Genomic DNA, 20,752 nt, shown 5'->3' on the forward strand with positions numbered 1-20,752 from the left:
GTATAGCTGGGTCTCAGCAAAGCCCACCCATATACCCACAGGTGGTGGGCACTGCAAGCCCCACAGGACTGCAGCAAGGAGGCAGCCTCCTCCACACTGCTGACTTCCAGGCCTCGCAAAGAAAGCTCTGCCTGGCTCCCCCAAGAAGACTTTCAACTGGTCCCTGTTGTCCAGACCTGCAATGAAATCACTGCCCCTGAAAACCAAAAAAAAAGGCAGGAAAGAACCAGAGAGCCGTCTCCAAGAACTGGAAAGAAGACCCCCATGAAAGCTTCATGGTGCCAGAAGAGGTAAGGCAAATGGGCCCCTCAAAGCTGTGTTTTATAGAAGGAAATTTCAATTTCACACTAACCAAGTCCAAATGTTCAAGTAAAATAAAAGTGTTTTAAATAAAATAGAAATGAACAGGAGTAAAGCAGTAGAAAATCTCTCACTGTAACATTTGCAGGCTTCCCCGGTGGCTCAGCAGTAAAGGGCTCACCTGCCAATGCAGGAGATGTGGGTTCAATCCCTGGGTTGGGGAGTTCCCCTAAAGAAGGCAATGGCAACCCACTCCAATATTCTTGCCTGGCAAATCCCATGGACAAAGGAGTCTGACAGGCTACAGTCCATATGGCTGAAAAAGAGTTGGACATGACTTAGCAATTAAACAACAACAATATATCTATTTTCTGAGTGTGGAACCCAACTTTGACACTACAAAACAAAAACTACAGCTTAATGGAAGCAAGGATCATGGCTGGCATGTGAAGTGAGGTAGATTTGAGCCTTGGTTTTCTCATCTATAACTTGGAAATAGATATAAAGCCACTCTCTGTGCAGGGTTCATAACGAGGATTAGAAGTAATCAAAGCAAGGCACTCAGGATAATGCTTAGCACACAGCAGGCACAGGGAGACACTAGATCTTATGTTAGAGATATGTGTGCACACAGCAACATTCGGTACACGAAGGGCATCATGGTGGGCATTCTTGCAACCAAGAACAGAGGAGCACAAGCGTCCTCCTTGCCACGCTGTCTATCTGTGCCAGGATTGGACGGTGGGGGAAGGAGGAAGTCAACACTCTGTCAAAACAGACTCTCTTCCCAGAACAGGGACTCAATTTCTGAAGAAAAGTAGTCAGGCACCTTATACACTCAAGGCCGCTTTCCCAGCCTCCAAAGAAAAAAGTACTGCTGTTTATCATACAATAACGTGAGTCCATTTGGTGATTATCAAACATGTTTAATGCATAACTAGATTTACAATAGTAATGTAAAATGGCTTGTAGCAGAACATCATAAAGTGTTACTTAGTCGCTCAGCAGTGTCCAACTGTTTGTGACCCCATGGACTGTAGTCCACCAGACTCCTCTGTCCATAGAATTTTCCAGGCAAGAATACTAGAGTCGGTTGCCATGCCCTTCTCCAGGGGATATTCCTAAGCCAGGTATCGAACTCAGGTCTTCCATATCGCAGGTGGATTCTTTTACCATCTGAGCCACCAGGGAAGCCTAGAATGTCATGAAAGACAGTTTTTAATCTTTTTTTAAGAGCAGGAAATACCACACAATTAGATGGAAATGGCTCATCCAATTGGGTTTAATCATTTGGTTCAATTTGTTGGGGGAAGAGGTTATAATTATAGATCTACCTCTTCAATGGAGAAAAATTAAAGATGAAAACTAAATGCAGGGACTTTCCTGGTGGTCCAGTGGCTAAAACTCTGAGTTCCCAATGCAGGGGCCCGAGTTCAATTCCTGGTCAGGGGACTAGATTCCACACGCTGCACCTAAGAGTTCACCGGCCACATCCAAAGATCCTGACCTGGAGCAGTCAAGTAAATTTTTAAAAAATAAACAAATACAGATTAATAACAATATGGGGAAAAAAGGAAAAGGAAATATAGATATGCAAGCTGTCAGGGGCCCCCAAACAGGGTATATGCACCCAAGGATGCAAAAGATAATCCATTACAGCAGAAGAAAAACCAGATCTTCTAGTTGGATTTGCTACCTAAAAAGAAATTAAACTTTAGTAATATTTAATATACAGACTGACAGTGGTATATGTATACAGCTTATAAACATACACGTACGAGAAAGGGGTACGTTCAATTTTTTTTTCTTTTTTGATAGGAGTAACTGGAGCAACAGTGAAGAGATCCTCAGATTAGCTGAGCCATTTCAGCTGGGTTCACTTACCTTCCCCCTAGGCTCCCTGAAGGAAGATGCTCTACTGGCAACCTCAAGCCTCAAAGGGTCCTTTGTGAGCCAGCCCCTGCCTACCTCTCCACCACCCCTCCAATCTCCACCTGACACACTCTTCTACTTCTGGGCTCACCTGACTAATTATAGTCAGGCTTCAGGTTTCAGCACAACAGCCCCTTCCTCCAGGAAGCCCTCCAAACTACCCAGTCCAGCTTGACGGAAGGTGCTCTTCCCCCTCAGAGGGCTTGTCATCTTAGTCCTTACTATTACATGGTGGTCCGCAGACTGACAACTGGGAGCCAACTGGAAGACCAGAATTCAGAGTTCACCCCATATCTAGTGAATCAGGCTGACATTTTTAACGGGCCCCCATTTTCAAGTTCCCAGGTGATCTGTGTGTGCCTGAAGGTTTGAGAAGGACACTCCCTGCTGACTTGTCTCTCCTCTGTGCTGAGCAGTAAGGCAAGCCAGGGACATGACTCTCATTATATTCCTGTGGCCCTAGCACCAAGCCTGGCTCAGGGCTGGTCTTTCATATGCTGGTTAAATGAGGAAAGGAAGAGAGAAAGGATTTTGAGAGGCACCTTGGAAATTCCAAGCTGGAGGGAGGGGGATAACTAACACACCGTTTGACGGCAGCAGGACTGGCCAGAGAATAGACTGAGGATAAGACAAAGTCCACTATAGTAATAATGACGACGCCAGCATTATGCTGTAACTTACCCAATTCAAATCGAATGCTCTCGGCAAAACTATGATAGGAACTATCATTTGCCTCCATTTTACAAACCTTTCTGAGGCTCAGAAAGGTTAATGCAGTGGACCAGAGTTGCACAACGGTTATGGGTCAGAATGACGGTGAGAAACAGCTTCAGGTATGTGCTACCCTGAAGGCCGTTTATAGAGAAAGCAGGGCGATGCAGTACCCTGGCCATGGAGCCAATGCAAGCAGGGCCCCAAGGCTCCTGAGCAGCTGCTGCCCAAGGAGCAAGGCAGCCATCCTTGACTAACCCAAGATATGGCTTCACAGCACAGAATCAGGACCCCCTCTCCGGGTGGGGAGCGAAGAGGGAGTGCCCAGGAGACATAATTTGGCTCCAAATCAAAGCTCTCCTTCAGCACAGACTCTCCAAGAAAGAAGGCAGCTGCTGACTGGCATGCTGGCCCCACCATTGCTGGAGGAGCTTGCAGATGTCGAACTACCATCTGGAAATGATTTGGCCCTGAGATTCCTGAACGGGTGGGAGACTGGAATGACCAGCCACTCCAAACTCCTGTCCAGCTCTCAGAAACAAAGCCGGAATGAATGGGTCCTGGAGGCAAAAAATCATAACACAACCAGAGGTCACCCCCTGCAAAGGAGGGGACACCCTCTGGGCAATCCATAACCCTATTAGAGCAACAGGAATCGCCATTAGCCAACCAAGCTGATCTCCCCAGCATGGTATCAATTTTAAATGTCCTTTCGGTGTGCAAACTCTCCAGTGTGACTTTTGAGAATATTATTGGACAGCACTTTATTTATTTAACCAAACACACAGCACGGACAGTTCATGTGCCATGAACTGCTCTAAGCACTTTAAAAAATATTAACTTGTTTAGTTTTTACAACAACCTTTTAAGGAGTAGCTATTATTCGGATCTAAGCTATAAGCAAACCAAAGCACAGAAGTTTCTTAATCGCTACTTAGTGGCAAGTAGGATTTGAACCAAGAATCCTAGCTCTTAACAAACTGACACTAATGTGTTACGTTGTTACAAGTAGCCCAGAAACCTCTCAGGAAGCCTGCTATCTTGCTGCTCTTTAAGCCTTTCCTAGATGAGAACTAGTGACTCAGATGGTAAAGAATCTACCTGCAATGCAGAAGACCTGGGTTCAATCCCTGGGAGAAATGGCAACCCACTCCAGTATTCTTGCCTAGGAAATCCCGACAGAGGAGCCTGACAGGCTACAGTCCATGGAGTCGCAATGAGTCAGACACGACTGAGCGACTAACACTTTCTTTTTCTTTCTAGATGTGAACTACACTGCCTGAAAGACACACTGGTGTTTGCTAAATATTTACAGGACAGAGCAGGATTTACTATTACTTGCACATTATTTTGGTGGGAGTGGGACGAAAGGAAAGAAAACGGAGTGAGTGACCTACCACCCTGGAAACTCTGCCCAGTGACCGGAGATCTTAGGAACATGCACCCCGCCTATTCTGGGGTGCTGGCCCAGCACAGGTACTTTAAGCAAACATCAGGGTCAGACCACATCCATTAAAAAGGAAAGAATTCCTTTATATAAAGGATCAAACCAAAACATACCACCCAAATTTCTAGGCTGCCCTGACTGTCATTCCTGGGTTGGGAGACTCCTTCTCCAAGTTGGCTGCACTGCCCAGGATCAGAAAAGCTTTTGGAAAAACAAGTAAATAAACCTGCCAGCCCCTGGCAGACAACTGGAATTAAATATGCTGAGGCCTCATTATGAACTGCCCAGGGTATAAGAAGTAACTTCAACTTTGGGATGAAGCCGAGGATGGGCCCACCTTACAAGGAATCACACACACAAACAACAGCCAGGGAATTCGAGGCAGAAAAGCCACACTGCTCTCAGCATCCGACCACCTATGTCACACACTGGCGCCTATACCCAGCTCTCATGAGTCCCACAACCTATGTTGTTGGGAGCTACCCAAAGTATACAAAACCCTGCATAGCTACTTTCCCAGATCACAGGAGGGAAATTTCTCCCATTGGTAGTAGGAATCTCCAACAAACAAACAACAAAACCACTGAAGACAGGGCAGCTATTCCCTCAACAAATTCACCTCAAAACAAGATATAAGTTGCAAACTCAGGCTTTCCCACTGGTGCTAGTGCTAAAGAAACCACCTGCCAAAGAAAGAGATGCAAGAGATGAGGGTTTGATCCCTGGGTTGGGAAGAACCCCCTTGAGAAGGCAATGGCAACCCACTCCAGTATCCTTGCCTGAAAACTTCCATGGACAGAGGAGCCTGGCGGGCTACAGACAACGAGGGTGCAAAGAGTCAGACACAACTGAGCACAGCACAAAGGAAAGAGAAGGGAAGGAGAGAGAAAAGCAAAAAACCAAGCAAACAAAAAAAGGTGCAAACTGATTCTGCTCACTTCCTGACATGACACTCATCTCATGGACCCTCTTCACAGTTCAGAGTTCTCATCCCTCACCTAAGCCCTCCCTTTGTTCAAGGTCAGAGGCTCAATGCATGGATGTCCAACCATAACCCCTACACCCCAGAGTTACAAAACTTTGTGTTCATATGAGCTCTCTGGTGGGACAATGGGGCTGTATTTTACTCATTTCTGACCCTGAAAAATAGGTCAGTTAAGCCTCAAGATCAACAACTTGTCAGACCTAGGTTCCAGTCAACATTCACCAGCTGGGTGACACTCACAAGAAGTTACTTCACTCCTGTTTCCCCAACTTTAAATAGAGGCAATGATACTAACCGGCTTCCCAGGTGGTGCTAGTGGTAAAGAAAAGTGAAAGATGAAGTTGCTCAGTTGTGTCTGACTCTTTGGGACCCCATGGACTGTAGCCTACCAGGCTCCTCCCCAATTTGAACCCACCTGCCAATGCAGGAGACACAGGTTCAATCCCTGGGTCAGGAAGATCCCCTGGAAGACCGTATGGCAACCCACTCCAGTATTCTTGCCTGGAGAATCCCATGGACAGAGCAACCTGGCGCAGTACAGTCCATAGATAGCAACCTAGAGTAGCAAGCTAGAGTCCACAGGGTCACAAAGAGTCGGACTCGACTGAAGACAATGATATTAACCACCATCCCCAGTAATAACAACCATTTTCTAAGCACTTGGCCTGGACTGGGAAGTGGTGGGAAATCATTACATAGACAAGGAAACCAGATCTCAAGGATTCAAGGTGGCGATCAGTGGGGTCATCAACAGAACACACTCAATACCTAGCCTGTGTCCCAGGCTGGAGCTCATTTGTCATCGTCAGCACAATGCAACACAGCATAAGCAGGGAAAGCTTGAACTGAAGTCCTCGCAGGATGTGAATTTTTTTCTGAAGGGCCTTTACCCTGCACAGTCCCAGGAGCAGAGGGAAGAGGCCTCAGGCATTACCGCCTCAGGGAGTCCTGGCCCTTGGCAACTCTCCCTCCAGGCTCCAGAGGCTGGAAAACCTGTTTGCTGTAAGATCTTTCTGGAGAACAACTAGGCAGCCAGTGATGGGAGTCATAAATGTGATCACACCCTTTGACCCAGGAATCCCACTCTGGGGAATATGATCCAAGAAATTATTTAAAAGGAGAAAATAAAACAGTGTAAACTGTGGTAGGAAGAGGTCCATAGTGAGAAACTGCCAAAGTCCACAGACCACAACCAGGGAAGGGAACGCTAACCCTGGAATGCCAGGATGGTAGAAGTCGCTGTGGCCTGGCTGGGTTCAGGAATGAAAATCATGAGGGCTAAGGGGAAAGATGTATGGGGCCAGACAAAGTCTAGAATAAGGCCCTCAATTTGGGGGCGCTGATGGGAAACCATGCCGCAGGCAGCTGCAGCCTCTGTAAACAGCTGGCAGACTAGTCGGTCCAGGATTTTCTAGTACTGTGGTTTTTTTTTTTTTTTTTAAGAGATTTCATGTCATGTTCGGACACTCCTGGTTTACTTTAAATTTCTTTGTTCAGTTAATTAAATAAATACACATTTTCAAAGCAAAGAAGAAGGGATCCATGTTGAGCCCAGCCGGCCTTTGAGATTCCTCAGAGGGATCTGAGGAATCTGAAAAGAAAATAATTCCCAGAGAAACTGAGGTTCTCCTTTCCTCCTTGCAGGAGACTGGTGCCCCAAAGGCGACAGCATGTCACACAGCTTCCCAGGGCAGGGACGCCACCCTCCATGGGAGGCTGACTGGGCGGTGGCCCAGGAAGCAGCCCTACCTGCCAAGACAGGCGTGGGGGAGGGCAGTGGAGAGGACGAGGAGGCTCAGCCTCGGAACCCAGCTTTAGGCCTGCTTTCCTCAGGAAGAGACCTGAGGCAGCTACTCACGGCACGAGGTTCGTCTGGCAGAACGCAAACACACACACACAATGTAGCTGCACACACATTCTCTGCACAATGACATGCTCTCCACACACATGCTCTGTGTACATACACTCTGCACACAAACACACTCGCGCGGGCACACACACTACACGCCCCTTGCCCCGATCCTTAGAGTCCACACCCATCGGCCGCCTTGTGACCCTTCCAGAAGCCCTCAACCAGCCGAGGTCACAGTGGGGACCTCACCCCCACTCTTCCTCCCCCGTTGCGGGTCGGGGGGGAGGCGAGGGAGAGGAACCCAACGCCAACTCCCTCCCCCCTCTCAGGAAGACCCTGGTGTGGGGAGGGCGGGGAGAGGAAGGCAAAGTCTCCTTTAATTGTCACCCACTTCCTTCAATTCTCAGCTGGACCCTCGCTAGCCTGAGCAAGCCCATTAACCCTCTGGCCCCGCCTCGTCTGCAACAGGGGTCTAACGGCGCCCCAGCTCGCAGGCTGCGTGAGGAGCGAGATGACTGGGAAGGCTGAGGGCACCAGCGCGCACTAGCTGGGGCTCCTACAAGGCAGCGGTTACTGTGACCACCACCCATCTCTGAATGACACCTTCGGCGGCGACAACGAGGGCAGAGCCGAGCTGGGAGCAAGAAAGACACACCCCCGCGGCTCTCCTTCCCACCTCGGGGCCCACACCCCTTCCGGCGACCGCCAGGTCCCCGTCTCCACCTGGGTGGGAGGCCCAGGATTCAGAGAACAGTCCCTCCCGGGGCCTTCCCACCTGGCCTCCCAGCCAACGCCCATTCGGCGGCCACGGGGCGCAGAGGGGCAAGCGCTCCAGGGAGCGCCGGAGGAGGGCTCCACCCCCCAGGGACCGCGGACCTGAGGCTTCCAGTCCCCCGGCTCCCGCTGCGACACCCCAGCTCCTGCAGCGACACCCCAGCTGCAGAGAAATGCCACAGCCCCGACTCTCCCCGTGCGGCCTCAACCCGAACCTTCAACCCACCGCCCCCAATAGGCGCACAGCCCCGGCGCACGGCAGGGAGCGAGCACACGAGGAGAGCGCCCTGGAGGATGGATCTCCCGAAGGGGCCTAGGTCCCCTTTGTCCTCGCGCCCTCGGGGGACAACGTCCCCCGGTCCCGGAGCCCACACGGAGCCCGCGGGTGCTCGGCGCGGTGGTGGTGGTGGGGCACCCGACAGGGAGCTTCAGCCTCCACAGGGGCGCACGCGCGGTGGAGGCTGGAGGGCGAGGGGTACCGGCCGGGCCAGGGCACTCACCGATGGACACGAGCTTGATGCTCTCGCGGTCCAGGAACTCGAGCGCCACGGACACGTTCTCCAGCTGCATCTGGCGGAAGGTGGGCCGCTGGTGGTACTTGCGGTACATGTGCTTCTGGCTGAGCACCTCCAGGAGCGCGATGAGCCGCAGCCCGTCGCTCAGGTCGGTCTGCAGGTTCCCTATGCGCTTGTTCACGCACTTAAGGTGCTCGTTGCACCAACGCGTGAAGGTGTTCTGCTGGATCTTCTTCCAGGGCGCGTCCTCCGCCAGGTCCTTCTCGGTTACGGGCATTCTGGCGGCGGGGAGAGCGCTATGCGCAGCGAGTTGCCGGAGACTGGCGTATGGAAGCCCAAGGACCGCGGGGAGCGAAAAAAACCAAAGCGGAGCGGGAGCGGGGCTCGAACTCGCTGCTACCGAAGCCGCAGCTAGGGCTGCTCTGCGCCCGCCTGCCCGTGGCCGCGCGAGGCGGCTGGCCCCGCGCCTGCGCACTGAGTCGGCCCGCCCCTGAAGCCCCGCCCCGTCCCAACCCTCAGGAGGGCGCTCCCGGGCCACGCTCGCCCCCTGCCGCTCGAAGCGGGCATTGCGGCCCGCGAACTCCCAAGTCCTCTGGGGTCCCCGCCTTCTGTGCTCACCGCCTCGGTGAAAGGAAGCTAGGCGGGAGATGTCCGGCTTCTCAAGAAGGTCACCCGGTTCCAGAGTGAGGGGACGTGCAGAGGTAGGAACCTGGACAGAATGGGCAGGGACGGTGGCATGGGTCACACGGGAGAGGTTGGCGGGGAGGGGTATTTCATCCACCTGCAGGTTCAATAAGTTTCAATAAGACCTTTTATTGAGCTATTGCTGTGTGCTAGGTGGGCTCTGTGTTAAGGACTTCCCTGTAGCTCAAACGGTAAAGAATCTGGCTGCGAGGCAGGAGGCCAGGGTTTGATCCCTGGGTTGGGAAGTCCCTCTGGAGAAGGGAATGGCAATCCACTCCAGTATTCTTCCCAGGAGAATTCCACGGACAGAGAACCCTGGCGGGTTAACAATCCACGGGTGCGCAGAGTCGGACGCGACTGAGCAACTAACACAGTCCACAGGCTCCGTGTTAGGCACTAGGAGCATCGTGAAGGAAATGGACTTTAAAAAAAATAAATTTATTTGGCTGTCTCGGGTCTCAGTTGCGTCATGTGGGATCTTTGGTTGGAGCGCTCAGGCTCCAGAGCACAGGCTCAGTAGTTGGGGCGCGCTGGCTTAGTTGCCAGGTGGAATGTGGGATCTTAGGTCCCGAACCAAGGATTGAAATTTGTCGCCTGCACTGGAAGGCGAATTCTTAACCACTGTGACCAGGGAAGTCCCTGAAATGGACATTTTCCTTCTCATATTAACTGAACACATATGAATTATAGTATTATCGTTCATAGTATTTATTGACTGCCTACTAACTGAAGGGCTATCAGCCTTCTTATCATTCACTTCAGTCCCTCAGTCGTGTCCGACTCTTCGCGACCCCATGAATCGCAGCACACCAGGCCTCCCTGTCCATCACCAACTCCCGGAGTTTACTCAGACTCCTGCCAACAAATGGTAAGTAAGACAAACTTATAATTTAACCTTGAGGAGTTCATAGACTAATGGGAGAAAAAGTATAAATCAACTATCACAAACACCCTAATGGTGGTGATAGAAATGAACCATAATTTGCCATGTATATTAGTTCCTTAATGCTGCTGTAACAAACTACCAAAACTTTGTCTTTAAACACACAGGCACACATTGTTATCTTGCTTTTCTGTAGTTTAGAGTCCCTCAGAGGGCTCACTGAACTAAAATCAAGGTATTGGAAGGATCCATTCCTTTCTGGAGGCTTTAGGGAAGAACCCATTTCTTTGGCTTTTCCAGCTTCTAGAAGCTTCCCAAATTCCTTGGCAGAGGCTGCTTTCTCTATCTTCAAAGCCAGCAACATGAGGCGGAGTCTCTCATGCTGTCTTCTCTCTGGTTCTCTGTAGTCACATCTAATTCTTTTAAGGACCCAGTTGGGAAGAGGTTGGGCAGGATGGATAGCTGTCAAGGGCTTCCAGCTCTGGGAGGAGCCCGCAGATGTATGGTTATAGCCTTATGTAACGGATCATTTGTGTACAAGGTGAAGCACTTTCTTCAGATAGAGTGCCTCACTCACTGGAAATGCCCAGAAGAGTCTTGAGGAAGAGAAGGTATTACCTGGCCCTGGCCCTGGCTCTGGCCCATTGTTAGGATCAGTAACTATTGGAAGAATCATTCCCCTTCTTTGTGATTAAGTGAAGAAATTTGCTGGAGGTCAGCGGGTAAGGACTGGACAAAGCTGGACGTGAACCTGGGTCTAACACCAAAGTCTGTACTATGCCTAAAAGCTGTCATGCTGTTCCCAGCCTGGACCTTGTCTTTGTCTACACAACCTGAGCAGCAGATTCACTAAAGGCACTGTGGGTAACCTTGCCTACCCCATGTGCGAGCCTTCTAGTTCCTCAAGCTTTCTTCCACCCAAAGGCATCCATCAAAACTTATCAGCCAGTGTCTCATTCCCAAGGGGATCTCCTCCCTGCTAGGTGAGACTGGAGCTAATATGATCAACTCAGTTCACTCAGCAGCTGATAATGTACTAAGGTTCTGCTTTCTTAGGAGATATGTCTGTTTTCACCAAGTCTTGACACAAATAACTAAGTTCTGCATATAACTATCTAGTCCACCTCACTCTGAGCTGAGACGTCCCTGTCTTAGGATGAGTCTGGTGATTCTCCACATCCAATCAGGAGACACCCAAGGGAGCAGTTTATGCGGAGTGAAGGGGACTCCATAACCATGGTGGAGGAGGGTGATCAGTGGCTTTGGTGCAAGGGGAGGAAGCACACAAGGTCTTCAAAGGGCTCTCCATCAACATTTGATAAAAGAAGAGGGCAGGCATTTCTGCAGGGAACATTTTCACCAATGCATTCCACAGTTATGTTGACAAGGCTCTCATTTAACAAAAAATAATAGAAATAATAAGAATAGTAATAGTAAAAATAATAATGGAAGCTTCTGCTTCTTAAGTGCTGATATTCTCATTTAATTATCACAGCAACTCCAGAAGATGTTATTATCCCCATTTTACAGGTAAGGAAACTGAAGTTGAGAAGAGTAATCAGATACTTAAGGTCACAGAGTGACAGAAACTAGATTCTAAGGAAGGGCTAAGAAAGACAATACAGTAATCATGATTAAGAGCAGGGACCCACAGCTACCCTGATTTTGTTTCTTTAGCTGTAACCTACATTAACAGTGTACCTCCTAGGAATTTCTGACAAATGAGAAACCACGTATATAACACTTGGCGGTACATGTCAGCTGAGAGGGCCGATACTGCTATTATTGTCACAGACATCAAACAGTGAAATCTGAAGGTTCCAGGTTTAGAAGCCCACTTTCCAAAGGGAACAGAGACGAAGAACCAGGACTTACAAAGTGAACTTCCATTCTCACCAGATGCACCTCTCTGCTAGGGTGGGGGCCTCCTCAGTTGTAATTTTACACCAATGTCCACACCCTGCCAGAAAGAAAGAGAAGCAAAATAGAACTGAGAATATTTGCTCTGTCTCCACCCGCTAGAGGAAGAGGAGCTGGTTCTCTCAGGAGCTCCCTGGAGAAGTGGGAGGGTTCACCCTCCTCTGCCAGCCCTGATTGCAGAGGTCCTTGGAACCACGTGGGTCGGGTGCTAAGAGGAAGCCTACTCTGGCGGGGAGGGTGACAGAGGGGTGTTGGGAGAGCTGGCCTTCCTCTACAGGGGTGGCAACAGCAGAGGTGTTTTACAGGTCCAGGGGCCCCACCAGGCAACCCTACCCTGAGATTTTAAGATTAGGTGGGGGCTGCTAGGACGCAGGTTGCTGCGAAAAGGTACCCCAACTCTCCCACTCACCCACTGGCTAAGGTAGCGCTCAGAACAGGCAGAGCAGTGTTCATGAAAGCCATTCTTTACTGGAGCCACTCAATGGGCTACGTGATTGTGATTTTATCTCTGATCCTACAGCTGTAGTACTTGGCCACTTCCTAGTGCCAGGTACTGAGCTAAGCATCATGTCTGGGAGGGTTTTTTTGTTTTTAATACCATCCTTATCACTACTAATACTTTTTTGGGTGGGGGGCTGTGTTCGGTCTTTGTTGCTGCCCGGGCTTTCCTCTATCTGCGGAGAGCTGGGGGCTACTCTCTGGTTGCAGTGCACGGACTTCTCTTTGCAGTAGCTTCTCAGTGTGGTGGTTTCTCTTGCTGCAGAGCACAGGCTCTGGGTGTGTGGGTTTCAGTAGTTGCTGCACATAGGCTCAGTAGTTGGAGCTCCCAGGCTCTGGAGCACAGGCTCAATAGTTGTGGCTGATGGGCGTAGCAGCTCCTCCATGTGGGATCTTCCCGGATCAGGGATCAAACCTGTGTCCCCTGCTTTGGCAGGCAGATTCTTCACCACTGACCCACCAGGGAAGCCCTGGGGCTTAATTTTTTAATCTTCTCAAGAACACTTTGAGCTTGATGCTCGAAGTGTTATTATCAGCCCCATTTTACAAGTAGGGAAACTGAGGCTGAAAAAAAAAAAAAGAAGAAGAAGAAATCAGGTCACTTGCTCAGAGTCCCTTGGGAATCAGGTGTCAGAACCTGGATGCAGACCCTGAACTAACAAACTCCAGAGGCCAGTTCTGAGTCTCTAAGCGCAACTGCCAGGGGCACAGTTTGCCCAGCGATGGCAAAGGACTGAAGACAGTGGCCACTATCCACTGGACATCCGTGTGGTATTCATTCAGCAGGAGCAGGAGTCAGGGTCTACTGAGGGCCTTGGATTCCTCCCGCAATTTCCTAGGCCAAGATGGAACTCACTGCCCCAGACCCCACCCCAGTCTTGTTGGAATCACCAAAAAAAAAAGTTTGCAGATGACTGGGCCCTCTTCCTCAATCCCATCTGGCTTTGACTTTTTTGGAAGATTTATGTGAGTCTGGTCTGCTTTTCTAAAGTGCAGACAAATGTCACAGAGTACTTTTCAGCTAAAGAAAACCCTGTCTAGCCACTCTCACCTGGCAAACCCAGTCAGCCTTCCAACTGGAATAGAACTGCCCTTTTGTGGATGGCTGGACCACTGACAAAGCCCTTTTCCATCCTTATCTTGTTGACTCCCTCCTCCCCCACTGCTCTTCAGGCCAGGATTAGTAGTATTACTCAGAGCGCTCAAGGACAGCGATTGTTTATCTTTATCCCTAGGGTCTAAGAGAGTGGAGGCCTTTGTGACCACTTACTGAATTGCTGGGGGAGGAGGGAGTCACTGGCCACTCAGAAAGGTTGTGACCTGCTTAAGGTCACATGGTTAGTGTCAGGGTCAGAGTTCAACACTATGTCTTCTGACTCTCAAGCCTGTTCTCTAGGACTCCTTTCAGATAGTCAAGCCTGTTTCCTGCAGCACACTGTCTCTAACAGCCAAGTGTCCCTCGCTGTGGGTAGAGGTCACATGGTGTGATCCTGCCAGCAGCTCCCACCGCACCAGGTGCCACCTTGGACCTGCCGAATCTGAAGCTGCAGTTTAACAAGGTCCCCGAGGCAATTCATGTGCTCATTAAAGTTGCTAAGTCCCACATTACAGTACATCCATCTGGTGGACCACCTTGGTACTTTTTTCTTTTTTTTTAACACAAGAATGTGATGGATCTACACATAGGCTGATGTGAAAGGATCTCAGAATTTATTGTAATGTGGGGAAAAAGAAAAGCAAGTTACAGATCAATGTGACTTTATATGATTCAATTTGTGTACACATTTTTTTTTAAATGAAGGTAGAACTAATACATGTGAATATATGCACAGAACTGATCAGCCAGGCAGCCTATTAGGGTGCAAGACTAGAAGGGGAACCCAAATAGCCCTGGTCTAGACCAAAACACAGTGCTGGTTAACTTGAGTGTTCACGCTCACTGAGACTTAACCGACGCTCAGAGGGAAATAGCCTCCTCTGGAGGAAACTAGAACATTCCCGTCCTTGGCACCACCATGCCAGAGTCCAGCTAGGCGACGGCTCTCTCAGAGCCTTGGTCTGTCAGCTTGGTCCCCGGTCAGAGCTGCATGCTGGTTTGTTTATTCATCACCTGAATCTTGGGCTTCCCAGGTGGCTCAGTGGTAAAGAACCACCTGCCAGTGCCGGAGCCACAGGAGGGTTCAATCCCTGGGTCGGGAAGATCCACTGGAGAAGGGAATGACAACCCACTCCAGTATTCTTGCCTGGAGAAGCCCATGGACAGAGGTGCCTGACGGGCTGCAGTCCATGGGGTGGCAAAGAGTCAGACACGGCTGAGCACACAACACTCGTCACCTGAACCATATGCCCTTTAGCTCCCAGAAAACTGCCTGGACAACTGCAGTTTCAGGAAAATTCCAAGGAAAAGACAACAGTTTATTCTGTATATGTAATAAATTCTTTGTTTCTAAAAAAAGAAATTATCTATTTTATGAACAGAAATGTCAGTTTCTCCACATCCTTGAACCACTCTGAAACACTGTTTTTAAAATATCAAGTTGAGGGGATCCCAAATTATTAGCCTGCCTGGAGCACTTCTTGGAGAAGGCAATGGCACCCCACTCCAGTACTCTTGCCTGGAAAATCCCATGGATGGAGGAGCCTGCTAGGCTGCAGTCCATGGGGTTGGGAAGAGTCAGACACATCTGAGAGACTTCACTTTCACTTTTCACTTTCCTGCATTGGAGAAGGAAATGGCAACCCACTCCAGTGTTCTTGCCTGGAGAATCCCAGGGACGGGGGAGCCTGATGGGCTGCCGTCTATGGGGTCGCACAGAGTCGGACACAACTGAAGCGACTTAGCAGCAGCAGCAGCAGGAGCACTTCTATGTCTCAGTCTGGTTCTGTGTGTACTTAAAAAAAAAAAAATAGAAACTTTGGAAGGACTTACAGGAAACAGTTACCTAGGAAGTAGAATTATAAGAAGTTTTACTTTCTACCTTAAGGACTTTCTTTCTACCTTAAATGTTTCTCTGTTTTGAAACATGCATCGTTGGTGGGAATGTAAAATGGTAAACCCATTTTGGAAAGCAATTTCTTGAAAAATTAAACTTATGATCCAGCTCTTTCACTCCTAGGTAATTACCCAAGGGAAATAGAAGCATGTGTCCATAAAAAGACTTGTACTTGGGTGTTTGCACCAGCTTTATTTGTAATTGCCCCAAACTGAAACAACCCAAAGGTCCATTAACAGGTGAATTGACGAATGCACTGCGGTGCATCCATACAATGAACTAGTCAGTACTCAACAATAGAAACTAAGGATCTGACGCACAAAACGCAGCTAAATCTCAAAATTAGTAACCTCCATGAAAGAAGCTAGACAAAAAAAGAGTACATGCTGTGTGATTTCATTTATGTAAGCCTCTAGAAAATGCAAGCTATTTATAGTGACAGAAAGCAGATCAGGGTGTGCCTGGGGATGCAGGGGGAAAGTGGGAAGGGATGGAAGGGAGAGGTTACAAAAAAGTATGAGGAAAATTTTTGGAGTGATGGATATAGTCTCCATTTTGATTGTAGTAATGGTATCATGAATATACATATTTGTGTATATATGGAGATATATATATATATGGATATATATATATATGGGTTTCCTGGTGGTTCAGATGGTAAAGGATCCACCTGCAATGCAGGAGACCTGGGTTCGATCCCTGGGTTGGGAAGATCCCCTGGAGGAGGGCATGGCAACCCACTCCAGTATTCTTGCCTGGAGAATCCCCATGGACAGAGGAGCCTGGCAGGTTACAGTCCATGGGGTCACAAAAGAGTCAGACACAACTTAGAGGCTAAACAACAACAGCACAGGTATGTGTAGCTGGTACTGTGAGTATATCATAACGAAATAGAGAAGGGAGAAAAAGGAAACATGAAAGGGGAGGAGCAAGGGAAGGAAGGAGAGGGGGAAGGGAAGAATGGAGGAAGGAAGGAAGGAAGGAAAGAAAACAGATCCGTTTTATGTTTATGGGTAGAAAAAAGCAAAGGCACACCCATATTAAAATGTATGCTCCTTCACTTCTAAATCTCCTAGTCTCTACCTGTCATTGCAGGGAATGCATCCAATGTGCTCTTTAATTCAGCTCATTTTAAGACTATCTGTTCCCTTTTTTTCCCCGTGTCCCCCACCCCACCAAGTGAAGCTAAGTGGAATCCTGCTGAAACGAAGTCAGATAAGGTTTCCTCGCTCCATGACGGCCCCCAGCTTCTCCCCACGGAGGTTACAGGCTGTGAGGAATGTGACGGCGTGTTTACTTTGGAGCAGACTTTGGCCAGTAAATACACTCTGAGCTCAGACCAGAATTGGTCCAGATAGAAGACAGGCCCTTCCAAAATAGCTGGAGGTCAATCCCCTGTTCAAAAGTTCCATATAGATCTTTAGTACTGAGGCGAGGGGAAGGGCTGGCAGTAACCAGAGCATTCTCCTTAGTGTTGCTAAGCAGAGGGAAAGCTCTTGGCTACAGAAGCTCATTGAGAAGTTACAAGAGAACAATCAGAACATGGCTGGCCCAGCGTAACGAGGTCTCTGAGGGGCCCCCGTTCTCCAAGTGTGAGAAATTTGCACCTCTGTTGGCATCGATGGTTGACCAGCCATTCAATCCCAGGTTGGTTAGGACCAGAGGGAGTCTACTGGACCATGTGGCTTTCTAGAATGCAAAACTTCTCTGGTGACAACATGGCAACAGCTCACCAGGGTGCTAACACATTTTGACACATTTAATTCTTACACAACCCCATGAAGTAGGAACTGAGGCCGCATGAAGTAGAACTTGGTTAACTGAGATGTTAACCAAGCATGCTATTAATAGGGCTGACTCCAGGGCCCCTGCTCTGGGTCACAGCCCCATATTGCCTCCCAGGAAAACATAGGCAGTCCAGGCAAGGCAGAGATTCTAGACTCGTGTTCCAGCTCTTTGTGACCCCATGGACAGTAGCCCACCAGGCTTCTCTGTCCTTGAGACTTTATAGGCAAGAATACTTGAGTGGGTTGCCACTTCCATCTCCAGGGGACCTTCCCCACCCCTGGATCAAATCCGAGTTTCCTGCATTGGCAGGCAGATTCTTTACCACTGAGCCACCTGGGAAGCCTCTAGACTCAGACCCACGTTCAAATCTGAGTTATGCAGGAATAATAGTAATGCCCACCTCACACTTACAAAATCGGGTAGGTAATGAGGACTGAGCACAGCAGGTGATCAGGGAGCGGTAGCTGTCATCATGTTCATCATCACGTCAGTATCCAGAAAATCTTCATCCCATGCTGCTTCCCAATAAAAGAGAAAGAAGGCACCTTGCTGTTGATAGGGGTGGGCGTCAATGACAGACTTACAGTTCCTCTGCCAGACACTGTTCCAACTGCTGTAGATGCACTCACACCTCACAGAACCCAGTGAGGAAAACACCATCAGGTTGCGGGTGGGGGACGCTGTAGAAATGACCGACAGTAAAATAGGCTCAGGGATATACTGTATAATGCAGAGAATAAAGCCAATATTTTGTAGTAACTGTAAATGGAAAGTAGACTTTAAAATTTGTATAAAAATTATAAAACTTTTTAAATAAATGAAGATAAACAGACACATAAAATACCATCAGGCAGGTGAGGAAACTAGGCACAGAGAGGTCAAGTTACTTGCCCAAATCACACACTTGGGAGACAGCAAGGCACGGCCTCACGCCCAGGCACCCACGGAGCCCGCCCTCCGACCTACCGCACCACGGGGCCTCTACCGTTTCTCCCTCAAAGTCTGGCCACGCTGAATCATTTCAGTTCCTCAGATGACTGAGCTTTCTCTCACCTCCTGGCGTCTGCACTCGCTTGCTCCTTGTTCGGCAGCATTCCTTGCCCTTTCCTCCCAGCCTATGCTGAAGTGCACTCAAGCCCAGGGGGTCTTCCCTGATCCTTCTCTGTGCTCCCGGCCCCAGGCGTCCCCAGGGATGGGTTGCAGTTGGCCCAGGGCTTGGTGAAGCGCCCGCCAGGTGTCAGCTGTCCTGAACCACAGCTATTGAGCCGATGGTCGGGGATGAACTGATTCAGTATTACATTCATTTCCTGTGGCTGCTGTAACAAACCACCATAAATGCAGTGGCTTAGCTCAACACCAATGTGTTCTCTTTCAGTTTTAGAGGCCAGAAATCCAAAGTCAGTTTCCCTGGGCTAGAGTCAAGGTGCTGGTTCCTTTTAGAGGCTCCAGGGGAGAATGTTTCCTCGCCTTTTCCTGCATCTCCTGGTCCATGACTCTGTCTTCCATCTCCAAAGGGAGCAGCGTAGCATCTTCCAGTTTCTTTCTGTTCTGCTTTGTCATCACATCATCTTCTGTCTAAAAGAGATGGGTGGAGGACACCCTCTTAAAATGACTGTTGTGATTACATTCAGCCCATTCTGATAACCCAGGATCATCTCCCCACCTCAAGATCCTTCACTTAATCATGTCTGCACAATTATAGTCACAGCGTCCAGACGTGGACTCCGAGGGGCTATTGTTCACCTACCACAAGGGTGAAGTGTAAGGGCTTCCAGCCTGGAGGTCTCCTCTTGAGTCCAAGTGGTTCTAACTTGCTGTGACCAAGTGACTTATCTTCCCTGTGCCTCAGAAGGCAGAGGGAAGGAGGAGAGTGAGCAGAGCAGTTTGAGGAACTGAAAGCAATTCAGGCCAGCTGGAGGATGGGGTCAGGGAGGAGTCGATTGGCTTCAAGCCCCAGCTCTGAGTCAGTTTCTGCATCCGCGAAATGGAGACAATAACGGTCCCTACCTCAGAGCCCTGCCTGTCATAGGATGGAATGAGTCAAACTGTGTGAAGTGTTGAACACAGAGCTTGGCATAAAGCGCTCGACACACGTTGCACATTAGGTGTTGTCTTAGTTGGGGTTTCCTCGCAAGCAGACCCAAGCCTCGGATTCAAATGCCAGACATTTATCTGGAAAGTGATCCCAGGAAGTACTGGCAGGGGAGGTGGGAGGTGAGACAGGCAAGGTGGCAGCCCATAAAGGGTGAGTTAATGAGAGGGCTGCTCCTGGAATGTGGAATGGGGAGGAGCTGGGGGTTTTGCCATCAGTTATTGGTGGAGGGCTACTGATCGGGGTGGGGGTGGGGGTGTTCCTTTGAGGCCCTTCTGGCTCTCCTGTGCAGTCAGAGTGGGGACTTATCATGATGACTAAACAAGTTAGTTTATGGAAAGCACTCACCTGGTGAGCAAGCGACCAGAAAGTCATCGGGCAGAAGGACATGGCTACTGGCAGCTGGAAGTAACTGGCATAGGCTGAAGGGATCTGGGTGTGCGCTGAGTGTGTGGTATTGTCCTCACAGGGACCATCCCGCCCAGGAGCCTTGATCCTGGGGACTAGCGGCAGTGGCCATGACTGAAGAGTGCCGCTCAGGGACTCCCCTGGTAGTCCAGTGGTTAAGACTCCATGCTTCCAATGCAGGGGGCAGGCACGGGTTCGGTCCCGGGAACTAAGATCCTGCATGCCTCAAGGCATAGCCTAAGTAAATAAATAAAATAAAGTGGCTCCCTGTTTTGGAAATGGGCAGGGCCTTCTGGGTCCCTTGAAGCAGGTGGGACAGGCTTGTACTCAATGTCACATACTTTCTCCAGGACAGGCTGGGGTGGAAACAGGAGCAGATTCCACAGGTCTTGACTGCAGGTGCTTGACAGGCCAGCTCGGCGCAGAGGGCCCTAGAGATAGATAGGAAGGTGGTGTCTGCGGGCGAACTCCTGATGGGGGCCACACAACTGGAAAGGCAGGCATGTCCCTGGTCCGCACAGGGAAACAGGGAGGTGTGAAGGGCCGCGGGAGGAGGGGAGGGGGGTTGTCAGTAAGGGCAGGGAGGAAGATGACCTTTTAAAGAACACCATCTATGAGGCTGTGTGGGTCTGGGTGGAGGGCAGGGCTGTTGTGGCTTTCTGAGATGTTTCAGGCATGAATAATGCTCGGATTGCGGGGGTGGACGCAGAAAGTGGGGATTAGTCCTAGGAGACGGGGAAAGGCCAGCTAGGCTGCAGTCACTGCGACTTGAAGCCTCGGAGGCCTGTCCCTTAGTGGTGAGGCTGCTTCCAATTTCAGGGCCTGGCAGGTATTTCAGGCCATGGGCTGAAGCCCAAGGAGCAAGGTTGGTTTCTGACATCAGGCCGAGGCTATGGGACACTGCACCCCAATATCTTCCCAGGCATCTCTCTGCTCTAGACCCTGGAGAAGGGAATTCCCTGGTGAACCT

At 49.7% G+C, this 20,752-nt stretch overlaps 1 protein-coding gene and 2 long non-coding RNA genes across 16 annotated transcripts in view; all 3 read right to left on the reverse strand.

The window, feature by feature from the left end:
* The window catches only part of FLNB (filamin B), a 139,463-nt gene extending 130,476 nt beyond the window's left edge, over positions 1–8,987 (reverse strand). For all 11 annotated transcript variants that reach the window (XR_015151483.1, XR_015151482.1, XR_015151481.1 and 8 more), the window contains exon 1: positions 8,502–8,987. Coding sequence is in view for 6 of the 11 variants with exons in the window: in XM_086367279.1 (XP_086223405.1) it covers positions 8,502–8,793 (292 nt within the window). In the remaining 5 variants the exon portion in view is untranslated. The remainder of the gene's footprint in view (positions 1–8,501) is intronic.
* A 900-nt stretch (positions 8,988–9,887) lies between these two features.
* On the reverse strand, positions 9,888–12,751 carry LOC147348343 (uncharacterized). The gene is made up of 3 exons (XR_015151492.1): positions 12,623–12,751; positions 11,959–12,043; positions 9,888–10,055 (listed from the first exon to the last, which is right to left on the reverse strand). It is a non-coding gene; the product is annotated as an uncharacterized LOC147348343 (long non-coding RNA).
* A 183-nt stretch (positions 12,752–12,934) lies between these two features.
* Positions 12,935–18,467, reverse strand: LOC147348344 (uncharacterized). Of its 4 annotated transcripts, none has more exons than XR_015151488.1 (3): positions 18,336–18,467; positions 17,694–17,797; positions 12,935–13,065 (listed from the first exon to the last, which is right to left on the reverse strand). It is a non-coding gene; the product is annotated as an uncharacterized LOC147348344 (long non-coding RNA). The 4 variants fall into 4 exon arrangements; XR_015151489.1 differs by having other exon boundaries at positions 18,249–18,353; XR_015151490.1 differs by lacking the exon at positions 12,935–13,065 and adding an exon at positions 15,257–15,392.
* Between the last annotated feature and the right edge of the window lie 2,285 nt (positions 18,468–20,752).

Source organism: Bos grunniens, chromosome 22 (genome assembly GCF_055505025.1).
Source record: "Bos grunniens cultivar Pamir isolate PY7600 chromosome 22, Bosgru_T2T1.0, whole genome shotgun sequence".
NCBI classification, from domain to species: domain Eukaryota; kingdom Metazoa; phylum Chordata; class Mammalia; order Artiodactyla; family Bovidae; genus Bos; species Bos grunniens.